Source organism: Ceratotherium simum, chromosome 35 (genome assembly GCF_057802395.1).
Source record: "Ceratotherium simum simum isolate JZ-2026a chromosome 35, ASM5780239v1, whole genome shotgun sequence".
Taxonomy (NCBI): Eukaryota; Metazoa; Chordata; class Mammalia; order Perissodactyla; family Rhinocerotidae; genus Ceratotherium; species Ceratotherium simum.
The window spans coordinates 15982872-15999033 of record NC_141934.1 but is presented as its reverse complement, the minus strand read 5'-3'; the positions used below and the strand labels follow the sequence as shown (position 1 = coordinate 15999033).

At 44.4% G+C, this 16162-nt stretch overlaps 1 protein-coding gene across 13 annotated transcripts in view; it reads right to left on the bottom strand.

Annotated features, from left to right (window-relative positions):
* CIT (citron rho-interacting serine/threonine kinase) overlaps nt 1–16162 on the bottom strand; it is a 158497-nt gene that overhangs the window by 4452 nt on the left and 137883 nt on the right. For all 13 annotated transcript variants that reach the window (XM_087424126.1, XM_087424125.1, XM_087424127.1 and 10 more), the window contains 9 exons: nt 15213–15293; nt 14923–15058; nt 13079–13218; nt 10586–10678; nt 8628–8736; nt 8401–8529; nt 7118–7198; nt 4784–4862; nt 4472–4651 (listed from right to left, as the gene is read on the bottom strand). In XM_087424126.1, coding sequence (XP_087280252.1) covers nt 4472–4651; nt 4784–4862; nt 7118–7198; nt 8401–8529; nt 8628–8736; nt 10586–10678; nt 13079–13218; nt 14923–15058; nt 15213–15293 — 1028 coding nt within the window. The remainder of the gene's footprint in view (nt 1–4471; nt 4652–4783; nt 4863–7117; nt 7199–8400; nt 8530–8627; nt 8737–10585; nt 10679–13078; nt 13219–14922; nt 15059–15212; nt 15294–16162) is intronic.

Below are 16162 nucleotides of genomic sequence, written 5' to 3'. Positions count from 1 at the left end.
AGCAGAGCACATGCACTTAACCGCCGCGCCGCCACCGGGCCGGCCCCGCAAGGGAGCAGTTTTGAGAAAGCCTGTACTCAGCACTGTCAGCTGCCATATCTGTCCCACTCCTAGGCCTGGTGTTTGGTCATCTCTCCTTCCAGGTGGATTTCCAAGAGTCTGTGGCACCTGTTGCTGATGCGAGAGCTGTAGGGATCAGGCCTGATATAATTAGGAAACTGAGCAGGAAAGACAAAAACAGTGCAGCTGGCTCAAAAAATGTCCCTGGCCCCAAAGGTTTATGATTAATAACCAAACAACTGAAAACACTGGGGCCGTTTTTATGACCAATCCAACCCTCCACTCAGCCCTGGCCTGGATATTTCAAATGAAGATTTCAGCAGACATGGCCTTAACCACCTCTGTGAAGCAGCAAGATCCAGAATTACAAAGAGAAGTGAAACGGGGCCTTCCGAGTCAGTTCCTTCCCACCCACAAGGAGCAGAAAAAGTACTTGAGTCCTCATTACCTGAGCATAATTAGTGTTGAGAAAAGGCAACCTACTTAAAATGGGAACAACCTTTTACAGAGAATATTACTTGAAGACATATTTTGATTGATTGGGGCTTTATCTTGGAAAATAAAAGTAGAAATCAGGAAAAGAAATTTATGTTATCCTAGATATTTTTAAAATCTAAATTACGATTGCAGTTATCTGCTGATTCTAAGAATGAACCGAGTGTGACTCACATACTGATTTATTTTGCTCTAATTTTCTCAACAAAATTGTATGCTAACATGCTAGATGACACCCTTTACATCAAGGTTGGACTTCTGCACTAAAATCCCAAAGTCATTTCTTCAAAAATATAGAAGAATTTCATTGGTTTTCCAAAAGGTCTATCTTAATCCTTGATATTTAAATCCTTCTCTTTGGAAGGGACCAAGCTTGTTTATTTTTTTCTTCAATTATTGGTCTAATGCCAGAATCTCTTGTCAATCCCCACAATTGAAAGCAACTGGGCAGCAAAGACACTAACCCACTGGGGAAAGAGAGACTCGAGAGCAAGCCTGAGGGCCAAATCCAGACAGATGCCTGTTTTTATAAGTAAAGTTTTATTGGAACACAGCCATGCCCATCTGGTTATGCACTGTCTGTGGCTGCTTTTGCACTATAACAACAGAGTTGAGTAGTTGAGACAGACCATATGGCCTGCAAAGCCAAAAATATTTACTGTCTGGACCTTTACAGAAAAAGTTTGTCACTTCCTGCTCTACAGTGAAACAGGTTGGTGAGCAGAGAGAATTTTATAAGTGGTCAGTTCATCGTGAATAGTTTCATGTCATCCTCTTGCTTCCCCATGTAACTCGAACTGTGAAGATTCCAGAAGACATGCTCAAAAAGCCAGAACCCCTCTGGGTTATGTGTACAGCAGTAAAATTTGAGATAACTCCAATTTCAACATCTTGAAATCAAGGTTTATATTCATCTCTAGTCATGTGGCTTTAAGATATGGAAGACAAATAAAAAAAATAAATTCCAAGTAGGAGAATTAAGCCTACTTGTAATGGGAGAGAGATAATAAAATGTGTCCACAGAGGCCCATCATAAAGCAAGTGAGAAGGTGCTCACTGCCCAGGGGAAGAAAGATGGCTCAAGGAAGGCCATTCAGGATGTCAGCCTAGATTAATGGGACGACAGAAAACACCCATCATTCTAGGCCGAGTGGGCCACCTTCCATCTCCACACTCATTCATGACCAATGATCTACCACATCAATTGTATGTTTTTTGCAAAGAGTTACATTTCCGGCTCTGCTAAACAGACAAGGCAATGAGGCCTGCAGTGAATCACACTGAGCCAAGCTGGCCTTTTATATTCTGACCTGCCCAAAGCAGTCAGCATAAAAAGACCATTTTATAAGCAAAGAGACAACTAAAGACTAATGCCGATTTTCCAGACATGCCTGGCAACAGCAGGAAAGCAACAGCATTATTTCTGCCCCTTGTTCACAGGAACTGGAACCATTTTCGACCACAGAATAATCAGCTCCTTACAGAGACACCATATAGTCTCAAAGGGAAGGTGCCTGGCCATCTAATTAGTAAAGCAATGGAGAAAAAAATCTAATTACAGTACTTTGATTTGTTCTTGGCATGACACGGAATCTACTTAAAGAAAATCTAGACATTTTCAGAGGAGGACTATAGCCCTTTGAGCAGTCACTCTTCAGGCAGGGTTAAGCCAAAAGAGTTAGGAACAGCTGGTTATTTGGCACGTCTGGTTTTCCAAGTTCCTGGGATTAAAATCACACTGACCAAACATTTCAGACTAATTCTTATATTTCCGCAAAAGAAAGAGGGATTATTCATTAGGACATAGTCCCAGAATATTAAATTGATGACATTCTTTTTCAAGATCTAAGCATTTTTTAATATTAGATGTGGTTCCTTCCCCAAATTGTGAGTCCCTTGAGAATACAGTGTCTTCTTCATCTGTGTATCCACAGCGCCAGACATTGTATCTGGCACATGGTAGGGGGTCCACATAACTCTTTATAGGGTAGACATGTGGAGTTGGTAAATCAGTCCAGAAAATTAAAATCCTAGGTCAATTAAATATTCCCCTGAGTTAAATAATCTTAGACCTTTGCAGACCAAGATCTTAAATTTACACATCTCAAACCTACACATCAGTCTGGATCTAGCTCCTAGCCCTCTGTGTCAAGACAAGGCTGGTCCCACTTCCACACACTGCTGGTGGGATTATAAAAGGGTACAGTCCCCAGGGAGGAAAACTCAGCAACATCTCTCAAAATTAGAAACACTCATCTGATGTCGTCCGTCAATATACTGACACGGAGCAATCTCCGAGAAACATCAAGTTACAGAAGTATATGCACAGGGTGCTATCACCTGTATTAAAAGGAAGGGAAAAAGCAATTCCAGAATGGTAAAGACCTCTGGAAACTTGTTCCTCCATAAAAGCAACAAGAACACTGGCAAAAATTGTCAAAATCAACTTTTCAGAACTCTGGAAATTAACCACAGATTTGCAACAATTTGAAAAGCGTTTGTGCAAGAAAAACAGCTGAATCTCACTAAGAACAACAAGCTTTGTGACATTTTTAACTTGACCTATTCCCACCCCTCTCTCCCCAGATCTGCAGTAGTTTTGAAACCAACAGCCTTGTAACCCACAGAGCATGAAAAACAGCAACGTGGCAGCCACTGGAGGGAGCAGATCAGGATTAAAATTCCCCAAAAAGCCCCATCTCCGGAAAATTGTCACTATCTGTCCTGTCTGGCTACTCCCTTGAAAAGACCATTCTCACAGCTTGTTTTTATTTGACCTGACTTAGAACTTGCTCATGAGAAAAGCCCTATCTCTAGACATGCATCAAAAACAATCAGCGGCAACTGTTTAACATGGCAAATGCCTGAGAGAGTAATACCAGTTGGGGAAAACAAGAGGCTAGTTAAAACACTCAAAAGGAAAATCTGAAAGTAAGATGTCTATGTGGTGGTTTGAAATGGTCCTGCATGTTCCTAGGGAGCTAGAAGACCGCACGCACAGGCAAGGCTGTGCACGTGCCCAGGAAAAACCTGAGAAGGCCTCAGTCTCTCAGCTCTGGCTGACTTGGAGTGTTGAAGGTACGCCCCCAACACACATAGAGAGCTGCTCAGCAAAGGCTGGGAGACTTACTGGTTCAATAAATTTAAGGAAATTGCCGTCCAGTAGAGCTGACCACTAATCTAACGAAGCAGAAACTTCAGTGGCCCCACATAACAAAGAATTCAGACTTTACAGAATTAGTCCAGGAGAGTCACTAAATAAACAGCAACAACAACAACAACAAACCTGGGGTTGGGGGGGGATCTGATTTCCACAGCTGCCACATTACATTATTTGAAATGTTCAGTTTTCAACAAAAAATTACACGACATTCAAAGAAAAAAGAAGCTATAGCCAATACTCAGGGCCTCATTTCTTCTGGGAAATCCTCCCTGGCCCCAAATCCAGGCTGGGGACCCTCCTCTGAGCTCCCACAGTGCCTTAAACTACCCCAATTCAAGCTTCATCCTTCTAGGCTGTGCTGTAATCTCCTGATTTTGTCTCTCTCTCCCACTGGGCTTCATCACGAAGAGGATGCATCTGGTTTATTCACCACGACATCTCCCTCAGCAAGCCCAACTAGCAGGAGAGAATATCTGCTAAAGCAATGAATGCATAATTCATGCTCCATTCCAAACAGAGCCACTGAAAATACCCACCAGAGAAAGGCCAGACGCTCCCTTCTGCCTTTTGCAAGGGGGCAATTTAAAATTCTCCTGACACTTGTAAAGGACTGTGTCATTGCTGTAGATCTCAAAGAAGTGAGTAGCTTGAGCCGGAATACTGAAAAACCTCCAACCAGTTTAGCAAGATTTCCTTCTGCTTTGCATAAAAACACTTTGCTCCCTGTAACGAGGAAGAGGAGAAGTGCGGTACCTGCGGGAGGTGGAGGGGCCCCGGTGGTGCTCAGTGCCGGTCTCCTTCACAAGGTTTCCTTTGCAGCAAATGACTCTTAATTTATCCTGGTATGAGGACGCCAGGTAAATTGCTCCTGAGGAAATTGCAGGGCCCAGGTAGCGTGGGTTCGGGATTTCCAAATACGCTCGGGCGGGGGTCCTGCAGAGTTCCAGACGAGAGTTTGAATGCAGGTTACCTCCGTTGCTAGGCGGGATAGGAAGAAACAGGTGCCCGGCCCCGACACCCAACCCCAGCCCCTGAGCTTTTCAAAGTCTAGAGGGCAATGCTTACCCCAGAGAGGAGCGTGCCTGGATCTCAATTACTTCGAGTGAGTTGAAGTGGGTCACAAACAGATAGGGTTCTCTGTAGGCTGCGTGGCCACCACGGAGGAACAGCGTGGGGCAAGGAAGGGTTAAAAGAGAGAAAATCAAAACCTGGCTGCAATGCATCCTTGGACCCAGCAATCCCACCTAAAGGAATTGATCCTACACCTACATCCATGTGCCAACATAATGGGGCATATTCAGGTTTATTCACTGCCATGTTGTTTGTTAGAGCAAGAGATGGAAACCAACTCAAGTGCACATTCTAGGGGATCAATCAAATAAATGATAGTACATCTCTGGAATTCTGCACCGCTTTAAAAATGCATGAAGGGCTGGCCCCGTGGCTTAGCGGTTGAGTGCACGCACTCCGCTGCTAGCGGCCCGGGTTCGGATCCTGGGCGCGCACCGACGCACCGCTTCTCCGGCCATGCTGAGGCCGCGTCCCACATACAGCAACTAGAAGGATGTGCAGCTATGACATACAACTATCTACTGGGGCTTTGGTGGAAAAAAAATAAATAAATAAAATTATAAAAAAAATAAAATAAAGAAATAAAAATGCATGAAGAAGCCCTCTATGTACCAATGTGGGAAGAAAACCGAGGTGTATTATTTGGTGCATAAAGTGAGGTTCAGAATAATGTAGAAAGTGTGCTACCATACTGATAAAAAAAGAAGGGGGGGTGGAGGATAAGAATATATCTGTTTTTTGTGTCTGTATTTGCATAAAGGTTTGGAAGGATAAGAAACTCCTAAAAGTACTTTTTTTCCTTTGGGGGAATGGGGACAGAATTTGGGAGTTGGGTAATATAGGTGAGACTTTTATTGTATACCTTTTTAGACTGTCTGATGTATACATCTTCAAAAAAATTAAATTTAAAAAAAGGCTAAGTTCATAGATAATTAGATATTTCTGGTCTTTTTTTTTTTTTTTACGTGAGGAAGATCGGCCCTGAGCTAACATCTGCCAATCCTCCTCTTTTTGCTGAGGAAGACTGGCCCTGGGCCAACATCCATGCCCATCTTCCTCCACTCTACATGGGACACCGCCACAGCACAGCTTGACAAGCGGTGCGTCGGTGAGCGCCCGGGATCCGAACCGGCGAACCCTGGGCCACCACAGCGGAGCACGCGCACCCAACCGCTTGCGCCACTGGGCCAGCCCCCAGATATTTCTGGTCTTAATATTATATATCTATATCACAGTGTCACTTAAACTCTAGGATATGATAGGAGCTGCATTCTGTCTTAAACGAAAAAGGACATTATCACTATTGATCCTTGTGGTAAACTACTTGGGTATTAAACGATTAGTCCTGCTTCCCAGTACTCAGGCCCCCGAGGAGTCTCCTTGCCTTGAATCTGGGCTGACCCTGTGGCCTGGCTTTAATCAGTAGAATGTGGTGGAAGCGAGAAGGCCTGCTAGCTTCTGCTTTTGCACTCCTGGAAGAAGCCCATGTAGAGAGGACTGAGGCCTCCACCAGCCCCAGCTGAACTCCCACCAACTACACCAACTGCCTACCATTCTGTGAGGCCGTTTTGGGCTTTGTAGTTGTCCCAGTACCCCCACTGACACCACATGAAGTAGAACTGTCCCGTAAAGCCACAGAATCTTGGGCAATGATAAGTTGTTGTTTTAGGTCACGAAGCTTCAGAACTTGTTATGCATCAAAAGATAAATGAAATAGCCTTGAAGGGTATTTTGGCCATAACGGTATTTCAGAACATTCACACAGACGTGTACATACATATTTGTATGTATGTGTGTGTTTATGTGTGTATGTGTGTGTTTGTGTGTGTGTATGTGTGTGTGTGTGTGTTTATGCTTTAACCCAGCAGTTCCCCTTTTAGGACTTATGAGCAGGGGGTACTTTTTGACAAGTGTGCAAAGATTAGTACAAGATGATCATCACAGCATTGTTTACACTTACAAAAAGAATAGGCATGACCTAAGTGCTCTGCCTACTTAGAACTGGGTATATTGATAGGTGTTCAGCTCTGCCATGGGATACCATGCGCCTTTGAAATGATCAAATAAACTCACAAGGAATGGTCTCCTTTCTATCATGAGAGCCTAACAAATATTTCGTGAAGCTGGTGGATTTGGCTTATGCAGTTATGCATCAGGCCTCAGAATCTCTGCCCTGAACACTTATTCAGGTGACGATCACATACGGCACTTGCTCTCTAATGGAATACACAAGCACAGGGCTTGCGCCAAAAACAATTCCACCTGTACTTCTTTCCCAGGACATCAGCTGCTGGCAGAAAAGGGCCCTCCATACGTTGTCTCACTTACCGAAGGCCAAAGGTAAGCGACTCCACTTGAGATCGTCTGTGCGGCTACGTCTTCCATAAGAATCCACGAACACCCCAAATTCTGCAAAGAGTCAGAGCCCGGGGGCATCAGCATAGCCAGAGGCAGGGGGGATCAATGACACACACTTTGATGGAAGAATAAGAAATGGAGCCCAGGGGACCACCAGCCATATTTAACTGGATCATTAAAACCTCTGCTGAGCCACATCTCTGTGATTTATTAAAGAAAGAGCGTCAGAGGGACCGGCCCTGTGGCATAGTGGTTAAAGTTCAGCATGCTCTGATTTGGTGGCCAGGGTTCTTGGGTTTGGATCCTGGGCATGGACCTACACCACTCGCCAGCCATGCTGTGGCAGCAACCCACATACAAAACAGAGGAAGACTGGCACAGATGTTAGCTCAGGGCTAATCTTCCTCAAGCAAAAAAAAAAACAAAAAAAGGAGGAGGATTGGCAACAAATGTTAGCTCAGAGCCAGTCTTCCTCAGCAAAAAAAGAAAAAATAAATAAGAGGGTCAGGGGGCCAGCTCAGTGGTGTAGTGGTTAAGTTTGCAGGCTCGGCTTCGGTGGCCCAAGGTTCATGGGTTCGGATCCCAGGTGTGGACCTATGCACTGCTTATCAAGCCATACTGTGGCAGGCGTCCCACATATAAAAAGCAGAGGAAGATGGGCACGCATGTTAGCCCAGGGACAATCTTACTCAGCAAAAAGAGGAGGATTGGCAACAGGTGTTAGCTCAGAGCTAATCTTCCTCACCAAAAAAAAAAAGAGTCAGGTAAAAGGCAGGGAGAAATAGGAAAAGAAAAGGGAGATGGAAGGAAGAAGAGACAGGGAGAGGGGAAGGGAGACGCCGAGGAAGGAAGAGAAACAGAGACCCAGAGACAGGAAGAAAGAGACACAAAGACTGAGAGATTGAAAAAAAAAATGAAGAAAAGAAACATCAAGAGAAAAAAGAGAGAAAGAAAGAAAGGCAGAGAGAGAGGAAAGGGAGAGAAAGAAGTGAGGGACAGGGAAGAAAAGAACTGCCTACTCTTGGGAGAGAATATGACAGAGCTGGGCCAGGCCAGTGCCCTGGGGCAGGACAGGGGACCCTGACCTGGGGGCCAGGGGCCTTTGGTAGTGCTGGAATGACGCGCTCTGCCCTCCTAGCAGGACCCGCCCTGCCCCAGAGCCCCACTGAGCACCCGACCCCCGTGGACCCAGTCTGGGCCTCCTGGTGCACGGGAGCACTGGCAGCAGCAGAGGGCAGCGAGCCCGGACCCACCGTGCAAGCAGAGCAGGTACTCCTCCCGCTGCCCTGCGCCGTTCACCTGCGCGATGGAGACAGGGAAACTGCTGGAGGAGGCGGCAAACACAGCCGGGGCCAAGGAGTGGTCGTTCTTATCCAGGAATTCTGGAAAGGCAGGCGAGAAGCAGGGCTTCAGGAATGAGCTCGGGTTGGCGGCAGGGCCGGAGCAGAGTGTGGGCTGGGGAGGAGGACTCGGGCCCTACCCTCAAGCGTGTACTGCTTCATGTCAATTTCGTAGAATTTATTGGTTCCGATGAGGATACTGTAATTGGTGAAGTGGATACAGCTGCAGGGCTCTGAGGTCTCTATCTCCTGAGACAGGGCAGAAGAGGAGACTGTGAGCGTTGACACAGGGCAGCTGCGTCACTATTTCCGCCTTAAGCATCTAACCAAGCCTTGCAGATGGTCGCCACCAGACTTGTTCACGTTGTCGGTCACACAAAGCACACTCAATCTTTTCACATCCCTCACAAGGACCGATGATCCCTTTGCTACCTCTGGGTTCTATGCAACCCTAGACCAATGAGGTCAAATTGCAGCCGAAAATGGGTCAGAAACACCAATTCAATGAAAAGAGAGAGGTTTAACAATACAACATTTTTATCAGAGGAAAAAGCCTGGAAAAATACACCAACTATTAACAGTGGTGGTTAGAGAGAGTGGTTTTAGTTTCCTTCTCTTTGAGGCTGCGAAGTTTCTATTTTGAACTTACATTACCTATATAATTATCATCATCACTGTTGTCATTTATCTGAATTATTTGCCTCCTAATTACTTCCACTTGTTTTCAGGCCAATCCTAATGGCTTCAGAAACCTAGGCATGTTTATTCAAAATGGTGGCCAGGAATTATAAAGAAGCGATGATTTCTGAGACTTTTCCCGAAGCTAACAGTTCAAACTCTAATCAGCATTATCATCATCACTGAAAATGTACTGATCACCTACTAAGTACAAGGAAACTTGCAGGCAGCATAACACCATGAAATGGTAGGGAAATCAAACTTCTGCTTGGGTCCCAACTTCGTGACTTAGGATCTCGGCCAGCCTCAGTCGTCTTACCTGAAAACTGGGGATTAGCACTCCTGCTTTCCAGAACTGTTGCGAAAAGTGTTTGTAAAATAGCCAACTTAGCCTCTGGTACCAGTAGGTGCTCATTAAAAATACAAACTAGGGGCCGGCCCTGTGGCTTAGAGGTTAAGTGCACGCGCTCCACTACTGGCAGCCCGGGTTCGGATCTCAGGCGCACACTGACGCACCACTTCTCCGGCCATGCTGAGGCAGCGTCCCACATACAGCAACTAGAAGGATGTGCAACTACGACATGCAACTATCTCCTGGGGCTTTGGGGGAAAAAAAGAGGACGACTGGCAATAGATGTTAGCTCAGAGCCGGTCTTCCTCAGCAAAAAGAGGAGGATTGGCATGGATGTTAGCCAGGGCTGATTTTCCTTACAAAAGGAAAAAAAAAAAAAATACAAACTAAACTAACAACAGCCCCCAGGATGAAACCATTTCTCTAACAGCTAATGATCCTTATATATTCATCCCTCATTTCACTTTTGAGACTAATCATAAAAGTACCTGAAATAAATCAGGCTGATGATGAGTGGAACATTCTTAGTCTACAGACAATAGATAGCCTCGTCCGGGAGCAAGGCAAATGTAATGATCTAATATGTCCCCTGTCCGTACTGCAGTCAGCATCACAGCTCACTCTGCTCCAAGGAGGACCAGCTCCCTAATTGCATATCAAAACACAGCTAGCAGTAGCTTTTCCAAAGGTTATTAATAGAAATTTCTAGGATCTGAGAAAGATTCTGGTGAGTGCCACCAGGGACTGCTGGCTTCTCAGAGAGAACCCCTTCCTTTTTTCTGGTGGTTCCAAAGAGTGTCTCCTCCGAGTGCCAGCTTCTTTCTCCATTAACAAAAGGCTGAACTCACTGGGCTGGCCGGAGAGGCAGCTCACAAACAGGAGAGGGAAGGTGAGAGGGGAAACTGCAGCTCCTAGTGGCTCTGGAGCTTCCTCCAGGAAGGCAAGGTCTCTCTCTCTCTAAGCAGGTCACCCAGGCTGCAGGGTGAAGGGACCACACTGTTTCCTGAGACTGCACGCTTTCCTCACCAGCTCGCCGAGATCGCAGGACAGGCAATGCCGGGGACTTACTTTCCGAATGCAGTACTTGCTGAGGTTTTCATTGTAGCGGAGAATGACAACTTTGCTGGGCATGGCTGCACAGATGCAGAGCCCGTTCTCAATCTGAAAAGCAGTCGGGGAAAAAGAAAGAAAGAGAAAGAGTATCACTGGTGTGTATACTGGCTCCGTAGCAACACTCGGAAAAGAACATCAACAGAGCAGGGTCTCTCAACCTTAGCACTATGGACACTTTGGACCAGATAATTCTCTGTGGTGAAGGGCTGTTCTGTGCATTATAGGATGTTTAACAGTAACCCTGGCCTCTCCCATTAGATGCCAATGGTACAACTGCCAGTTGTGACAACCAAAAATGTCTCCAGACATGGCCCAGTGTCCCATAGGGGGCAGAATCACTCCTAGATGAGAACCACTGATTTAACAGAGATCCAGAGAAGGCCTCAGGAAGTCCCCACACACATGACCCCACACACATTTTGTGTGTATGTGCCTTTTGCTGGAGACAGATTCTTTTGACAATCTTACCCTCAGGGAGAGGAAAGGCAGTAGAAATTGCTATAAGAATTTAGAGATGAGAGTGGTCCAAAGAGAAAAGTTCTTAGCTAAGATCTGTATATGTACAGTTCTATGTCAAAACTCTCTTTCTAGAACAGCTGAATCCCTCACTTCATCTCCCACAACTAGATCTTTGTAATTTCACTAACGGCAAAAAGAAGCTTATTGCTCAAATCAGTCCTGCTGTGAAGGCCAGCCCCTGTCAGGGGAGCTGGGGAGAGGGGATGGGCTAGGGAAGGAAAACATAGGAAAATGGAAATTGTTGGTAATGTTCTATTCCTTGGGTTGAGGAGTGAGTTTGTTGATGTGTACAGCATTATTAGGTGTTATAATTTTATAATTTACATATATATTCCATACTTTTTTTGAGTATTTCAAACATTATAATGAAATTAATTTAGAATTTTTGGAAACTAAAATGCACATTTTTAAGTAACTCATCATTCACAGAAGAAATCATAAGAAATTTAAAAATATGTGGAATGATAAAAAATTAAAGGGTGCCACTAAAATTGTAGTTAGAGGAAAAGGAATAGCCCTAAAATGCTTGCATTAGAAAAAAGGCCTTAAAAATTAATTTAGCTAAACAAGAAATTAGAAAAAGAATAACAGAGAAAAGCCAGAGAAAACTGAAGGAAAGAAAAAACAAAGTTAAATGAAAGAATTAATGACAAGGAAAATACTGTAATAGAGAGATCAACAAAGCCCAAAGCCACTCCTTTATAAAAATTAATGAAATCAGAATACCTTTGATGAAATGAAGACAAATAAGAGATATGGCACAGGTAATATTAGGGGCGAAAAAGGTAACTACTAATAAGAGAATATAACAAAGAACTAAAGGGAGAAAAAAGAAAATTAAGAAATATTCTCTTCAAAAAGAAAAAAACTTGTTAAAATTGACAAGGGTACAGAGTTTCATGTTACTTGGTCCCTGTCTGCAATTTCCAGTTCCCTCTGGCAAGGACCTTCTATCAGCCCCTTCAAGATTCACCTCCTCCAAGAAATCTTTTCAAATTAACACCTCTAGGCCAGCCATTCTCTTACTTTATATTCTGTCCCCTTCTTATTATTTGCCACAGTTAACCCCAACACTCACGTAAGTGACCCACATGGCCAGAGGGTCCTAAAACCACAAGTCCTCAAAGAACAGTTGGCCAAGGCGAAGTCCCCCCTCTAGAGGCTCCTGTGGCTGACCACATCACCCCCCACGACTCCTCCATCCCTCAGAAAAGACACTCTGAAGGCTCAGTCAAGTACAAGGATGTGCTCGGTAAATGTTGACTGAGCAACTAAATGAGCAAATGCCCAGTGAGCAGTCTTCTGAGAAGGGAAAGGCATTTGCTTTCAGGAGCAGAACCCTAGTAGCCTCAGAGGTTCTACAAATGCTTGATTCAGATTTCATTAAAGTTATACATGTATGTGTGTATACACTCATAAGTACTCAACTGTTTTAATGAGAAAAAAATTTTTTAAAGAGGCAGGCAAGCAAATGTATTTATGTGCCAAATTTCAAATGCTATTAACTACCAAAATTAACTTCAGTTCTCATGAACTGACTTTATGTTATATAAATGTCATAAATTAGAACTTGCAAATTTCTAGTAATAAAACATCCTTTCATCCAGTTCAGACATGGGATTCCATTTTAGATTTCAAAAAAAAAAAAAAAACTCTGTCATACATACATACACACATACACACATTTTCTTTTTAACTATGGATCATCCTTTTAGTTTTGTTAATTTTATTTTCATTTTTCTGATATTTCCTTTAGATTAAAAGCCTGTGCAAGTTTCATGGCTACACAAATTATTTCATGTGCCTAAAGGAAGCAATTGAAATTTAACCCAGTTTGAGGACATACAATTTTCAAGGCCAAATCAATAAGCCCTCTGGAAAGAGGGGCAGTGCCAATTTCAAGAACATTCCGCCCTGAGGAGAGCTTACCTTGCCAGCAGCAAACAAGTGGCAGCCCTTGACAGCTTCGAAGATGTTGGGCGAGATGTCTGGCTGGGCGGGAAGGTGGGACTGTGCTAGGGACTGTTTCACCTTCTTCACGTCAACAAGACACAGGGCCCGCTCTTCTCCTGAGGGGAAAAGGAACAGCTTCTCGGTCAGTGTGAGGCCATTAAGCAAAGACACAGGATGGCAGTTCTAGTTCTATTCACAAATAAAAGCCAGCAAGGCCATACAGATGGACTGAGTTTTCCACAGATTCCTGTAAATTTAGGAAGGTCCAACAGTTTGGACCACAGTGTTCCACAGTTTAGGTCCAACTTTTAGGGCTAACATGAAAATACTTGCCCTCTTAGTCAAGATTCTGGAAGGAAAAAAAAATTCTGCAGATGTAAAATCAGAGAATGTGAACTGTACTTTCAAACATGCTCCCCACCAAAGTAAAGACAGAAGTGTTAGGCAACAACAGGGGACATTTTATAAAAGAATAGGCTTGGACTATGCCAATATGTCGATGTCACGGAGGACAAAAGAAAGGCTGAGGATCCATTCCAGATTAAAGGAGACTAAGGAGACAAGACTAAACGCAATGATGATCCTGAACTGGATTGTGAATCAGGAAAAAATACTCCAAAGGACATTATCAGAGCCACAGGTCAATATCTGACTATGGGCAGTATATCAGAAAATTATATTATAGCAAGGGTTGAATTCCCTGAATTCAAAAACTGTACCATGTGAAACTATTCTGTATGATGCTATAAAGGTAGATACATGTCATTCCCTATTTGTCAAAACCCACAGAATGGACAACACCAAGAGTGAACCCTAATGTCAACTCTGGACTCTGGGAGATAACGAGGCATCAGTGTAGGTTCCTCGATTGTAACAACGTAGCACTCTGGTGAGGGAGGTTGATAGCAGGAAGGCTGTGCGTGTGTGGGGGCAGAGGGTGTATGGGAACTCGCTGTACTTTCTGCTCGATTTTGCTCTGAACCTAAAACTGATCTAAAGAATAAAGTCAAGAAGGAAGGGAGGAAAGAAGGAAAGGAAGGAAAGCAAGCAAGAAGAAAGAAAGAAACAAAGTAAGGAAGCTGAAGAAAAGAGCTGAGAGACCATGAAAAGCCAGTTCCTGATCGTACTATTTCAGCCCCTGGATCCATCCAGCTGTGCCTGAAACAAGACCTAACTGTGGATATTTTGAACACTGAGCCAATAAATGATTGTTCTCCTTTGAAAAAAAAAATAGTACCACCAATAAAGAGAGAGAAAAAAATTTTTGCCATGGTTATGGGAGAGAATGCCCTGGTCTTAAGCGATATGCTGCAGAACTTGGGGTCACACTGCAAATGACTCTCAAACAGTTCAAAAAAAGTTAGTGTCTATGTATGTGTAGGAAGAGAGAGAGAAAAAAATGTGGCAAAATGTTAACAGTGGTGACTCTAGACGAAGGGTCTCTGAGAGGTCACAGAGAAATAAGAGACAATGCATGAACAGAGCAGGCAGGCTCTCAGAGGTCACGGCTCACGGAGGCACTGACGCAATGAGGACAAAGGGTCTGCCGTTAACGAGTCTCTGAGGCTCGCTACTCTTCACTAGCGTAACGGTGCAATGTTCTTAGGGGCGTCAGACTGCGCTACATGGGACACCAAGGGAACCGAATCTGAGCAGAGAGCCATCGGCTTGGGCACCAACAGGGAGACAGAAGAAAGAGCCACTTCTGCTCCAACCTGCCACCAGGAGGGCCTGCCTTTGTGTTTCACAAGCATGACATTTGGCTTTCAAATACTTTCCCTTAAAAGTGAAGAAACAGTGCCGTGTCCTTGGCCCCGCACCTGCTATCATGAGTAGCTTCTCCAGGTCCTTGATGATGTAAATCTGGAAGACTGCTCCAATTCCTGGGACGTGGGTGAGGGAATTCTTCAAGACATTCAGTGCATAGAGCCCTTCCTCGGTGCCCACCAATACCACCTGCAAGGGCAGAAGTCCAAAGGCAGAAAGTGAGCAGAATCACGTCACTGTCACAACCCCAAACAGTAAGAGCCACACAGCCGACATGGCTCTTTCTTGACTGCATGTCACAATGGCCAGACACTAGCTGACAGTGTGCAAAAAACACCCTGACCTGGTCGCTGAAGGGCAGTGTGCAGTTCATGTCTAAACGGTCATCACCTTCCAGTTTTAGCAGGGAGTTTCCAAGCAATTTCTTTGCATACGTGAAAGAAAAAAAAGAAAAGAGTACATGGTAAGATTGAACTGTCCATGACCAAACCATCCAGAGAGACAAAAACAAGACCCGAGAGAAGTTTAATGCCGGGAAGAAAGACAAGTCACTCCTGCAAATGCTCAGAAACACACATCTGCTCTTGGCTCGCTCTGTCTTTTGATCTGAGCTCAAAAGGCAAAACGTGAATGTTATTAGTATCTCTGGGATGGTGGTTAATTAGCATCGGAGTTATAACTCGGCTTGGACTCAGAAATAACTGAGCGTCGTAGACGTAGAGAGCCATTCTGTGGTAGGAAATAAGCTGAAGCTAAAGAGATGTCACCTGCAAAGAGTTAATAAGCCACATGGAAGGCTCCTTCCCCTCCAAGCTGCAGCGAAAGTGCAAAGCACAGTGTCAGCAGCAAACCAACAGCTTCTGAATCTCTTTACCTGAACCCACGCAGGCAGAAGCTCGGAGAAAACACAGTCATGGCCCTATTGTACACATGTGAACGTGGATTTCAGTAAAAGGCTCCCATGGGTGACAACAAAACAGGTCATCAAAACAAGTCTACCCAGTGAGCAAAGCTCCTATCAAGAGGCTCATGGTTCAGAATTTTCCGATTGTTAACACTTAAAGTGTTTATTAGGACCTAAGTGTTTGAAAAGAGCTGTTTGGTCTTTGGTGGAGAAAACGCCAATGAGCGATGACTGCTGTTTGTATCCTAGAATGTTCTAGGAGGAGGGATGCCAATCAAGGCACCTACGTTTCTAACATCTTAAGGATGAGTAGGATTTCAAACCTGCCTACGGAAGAACAAATCGTGTGGAAGCAACTGAGAAGGTTATGAAAAGCCTTTCTGAAGTAG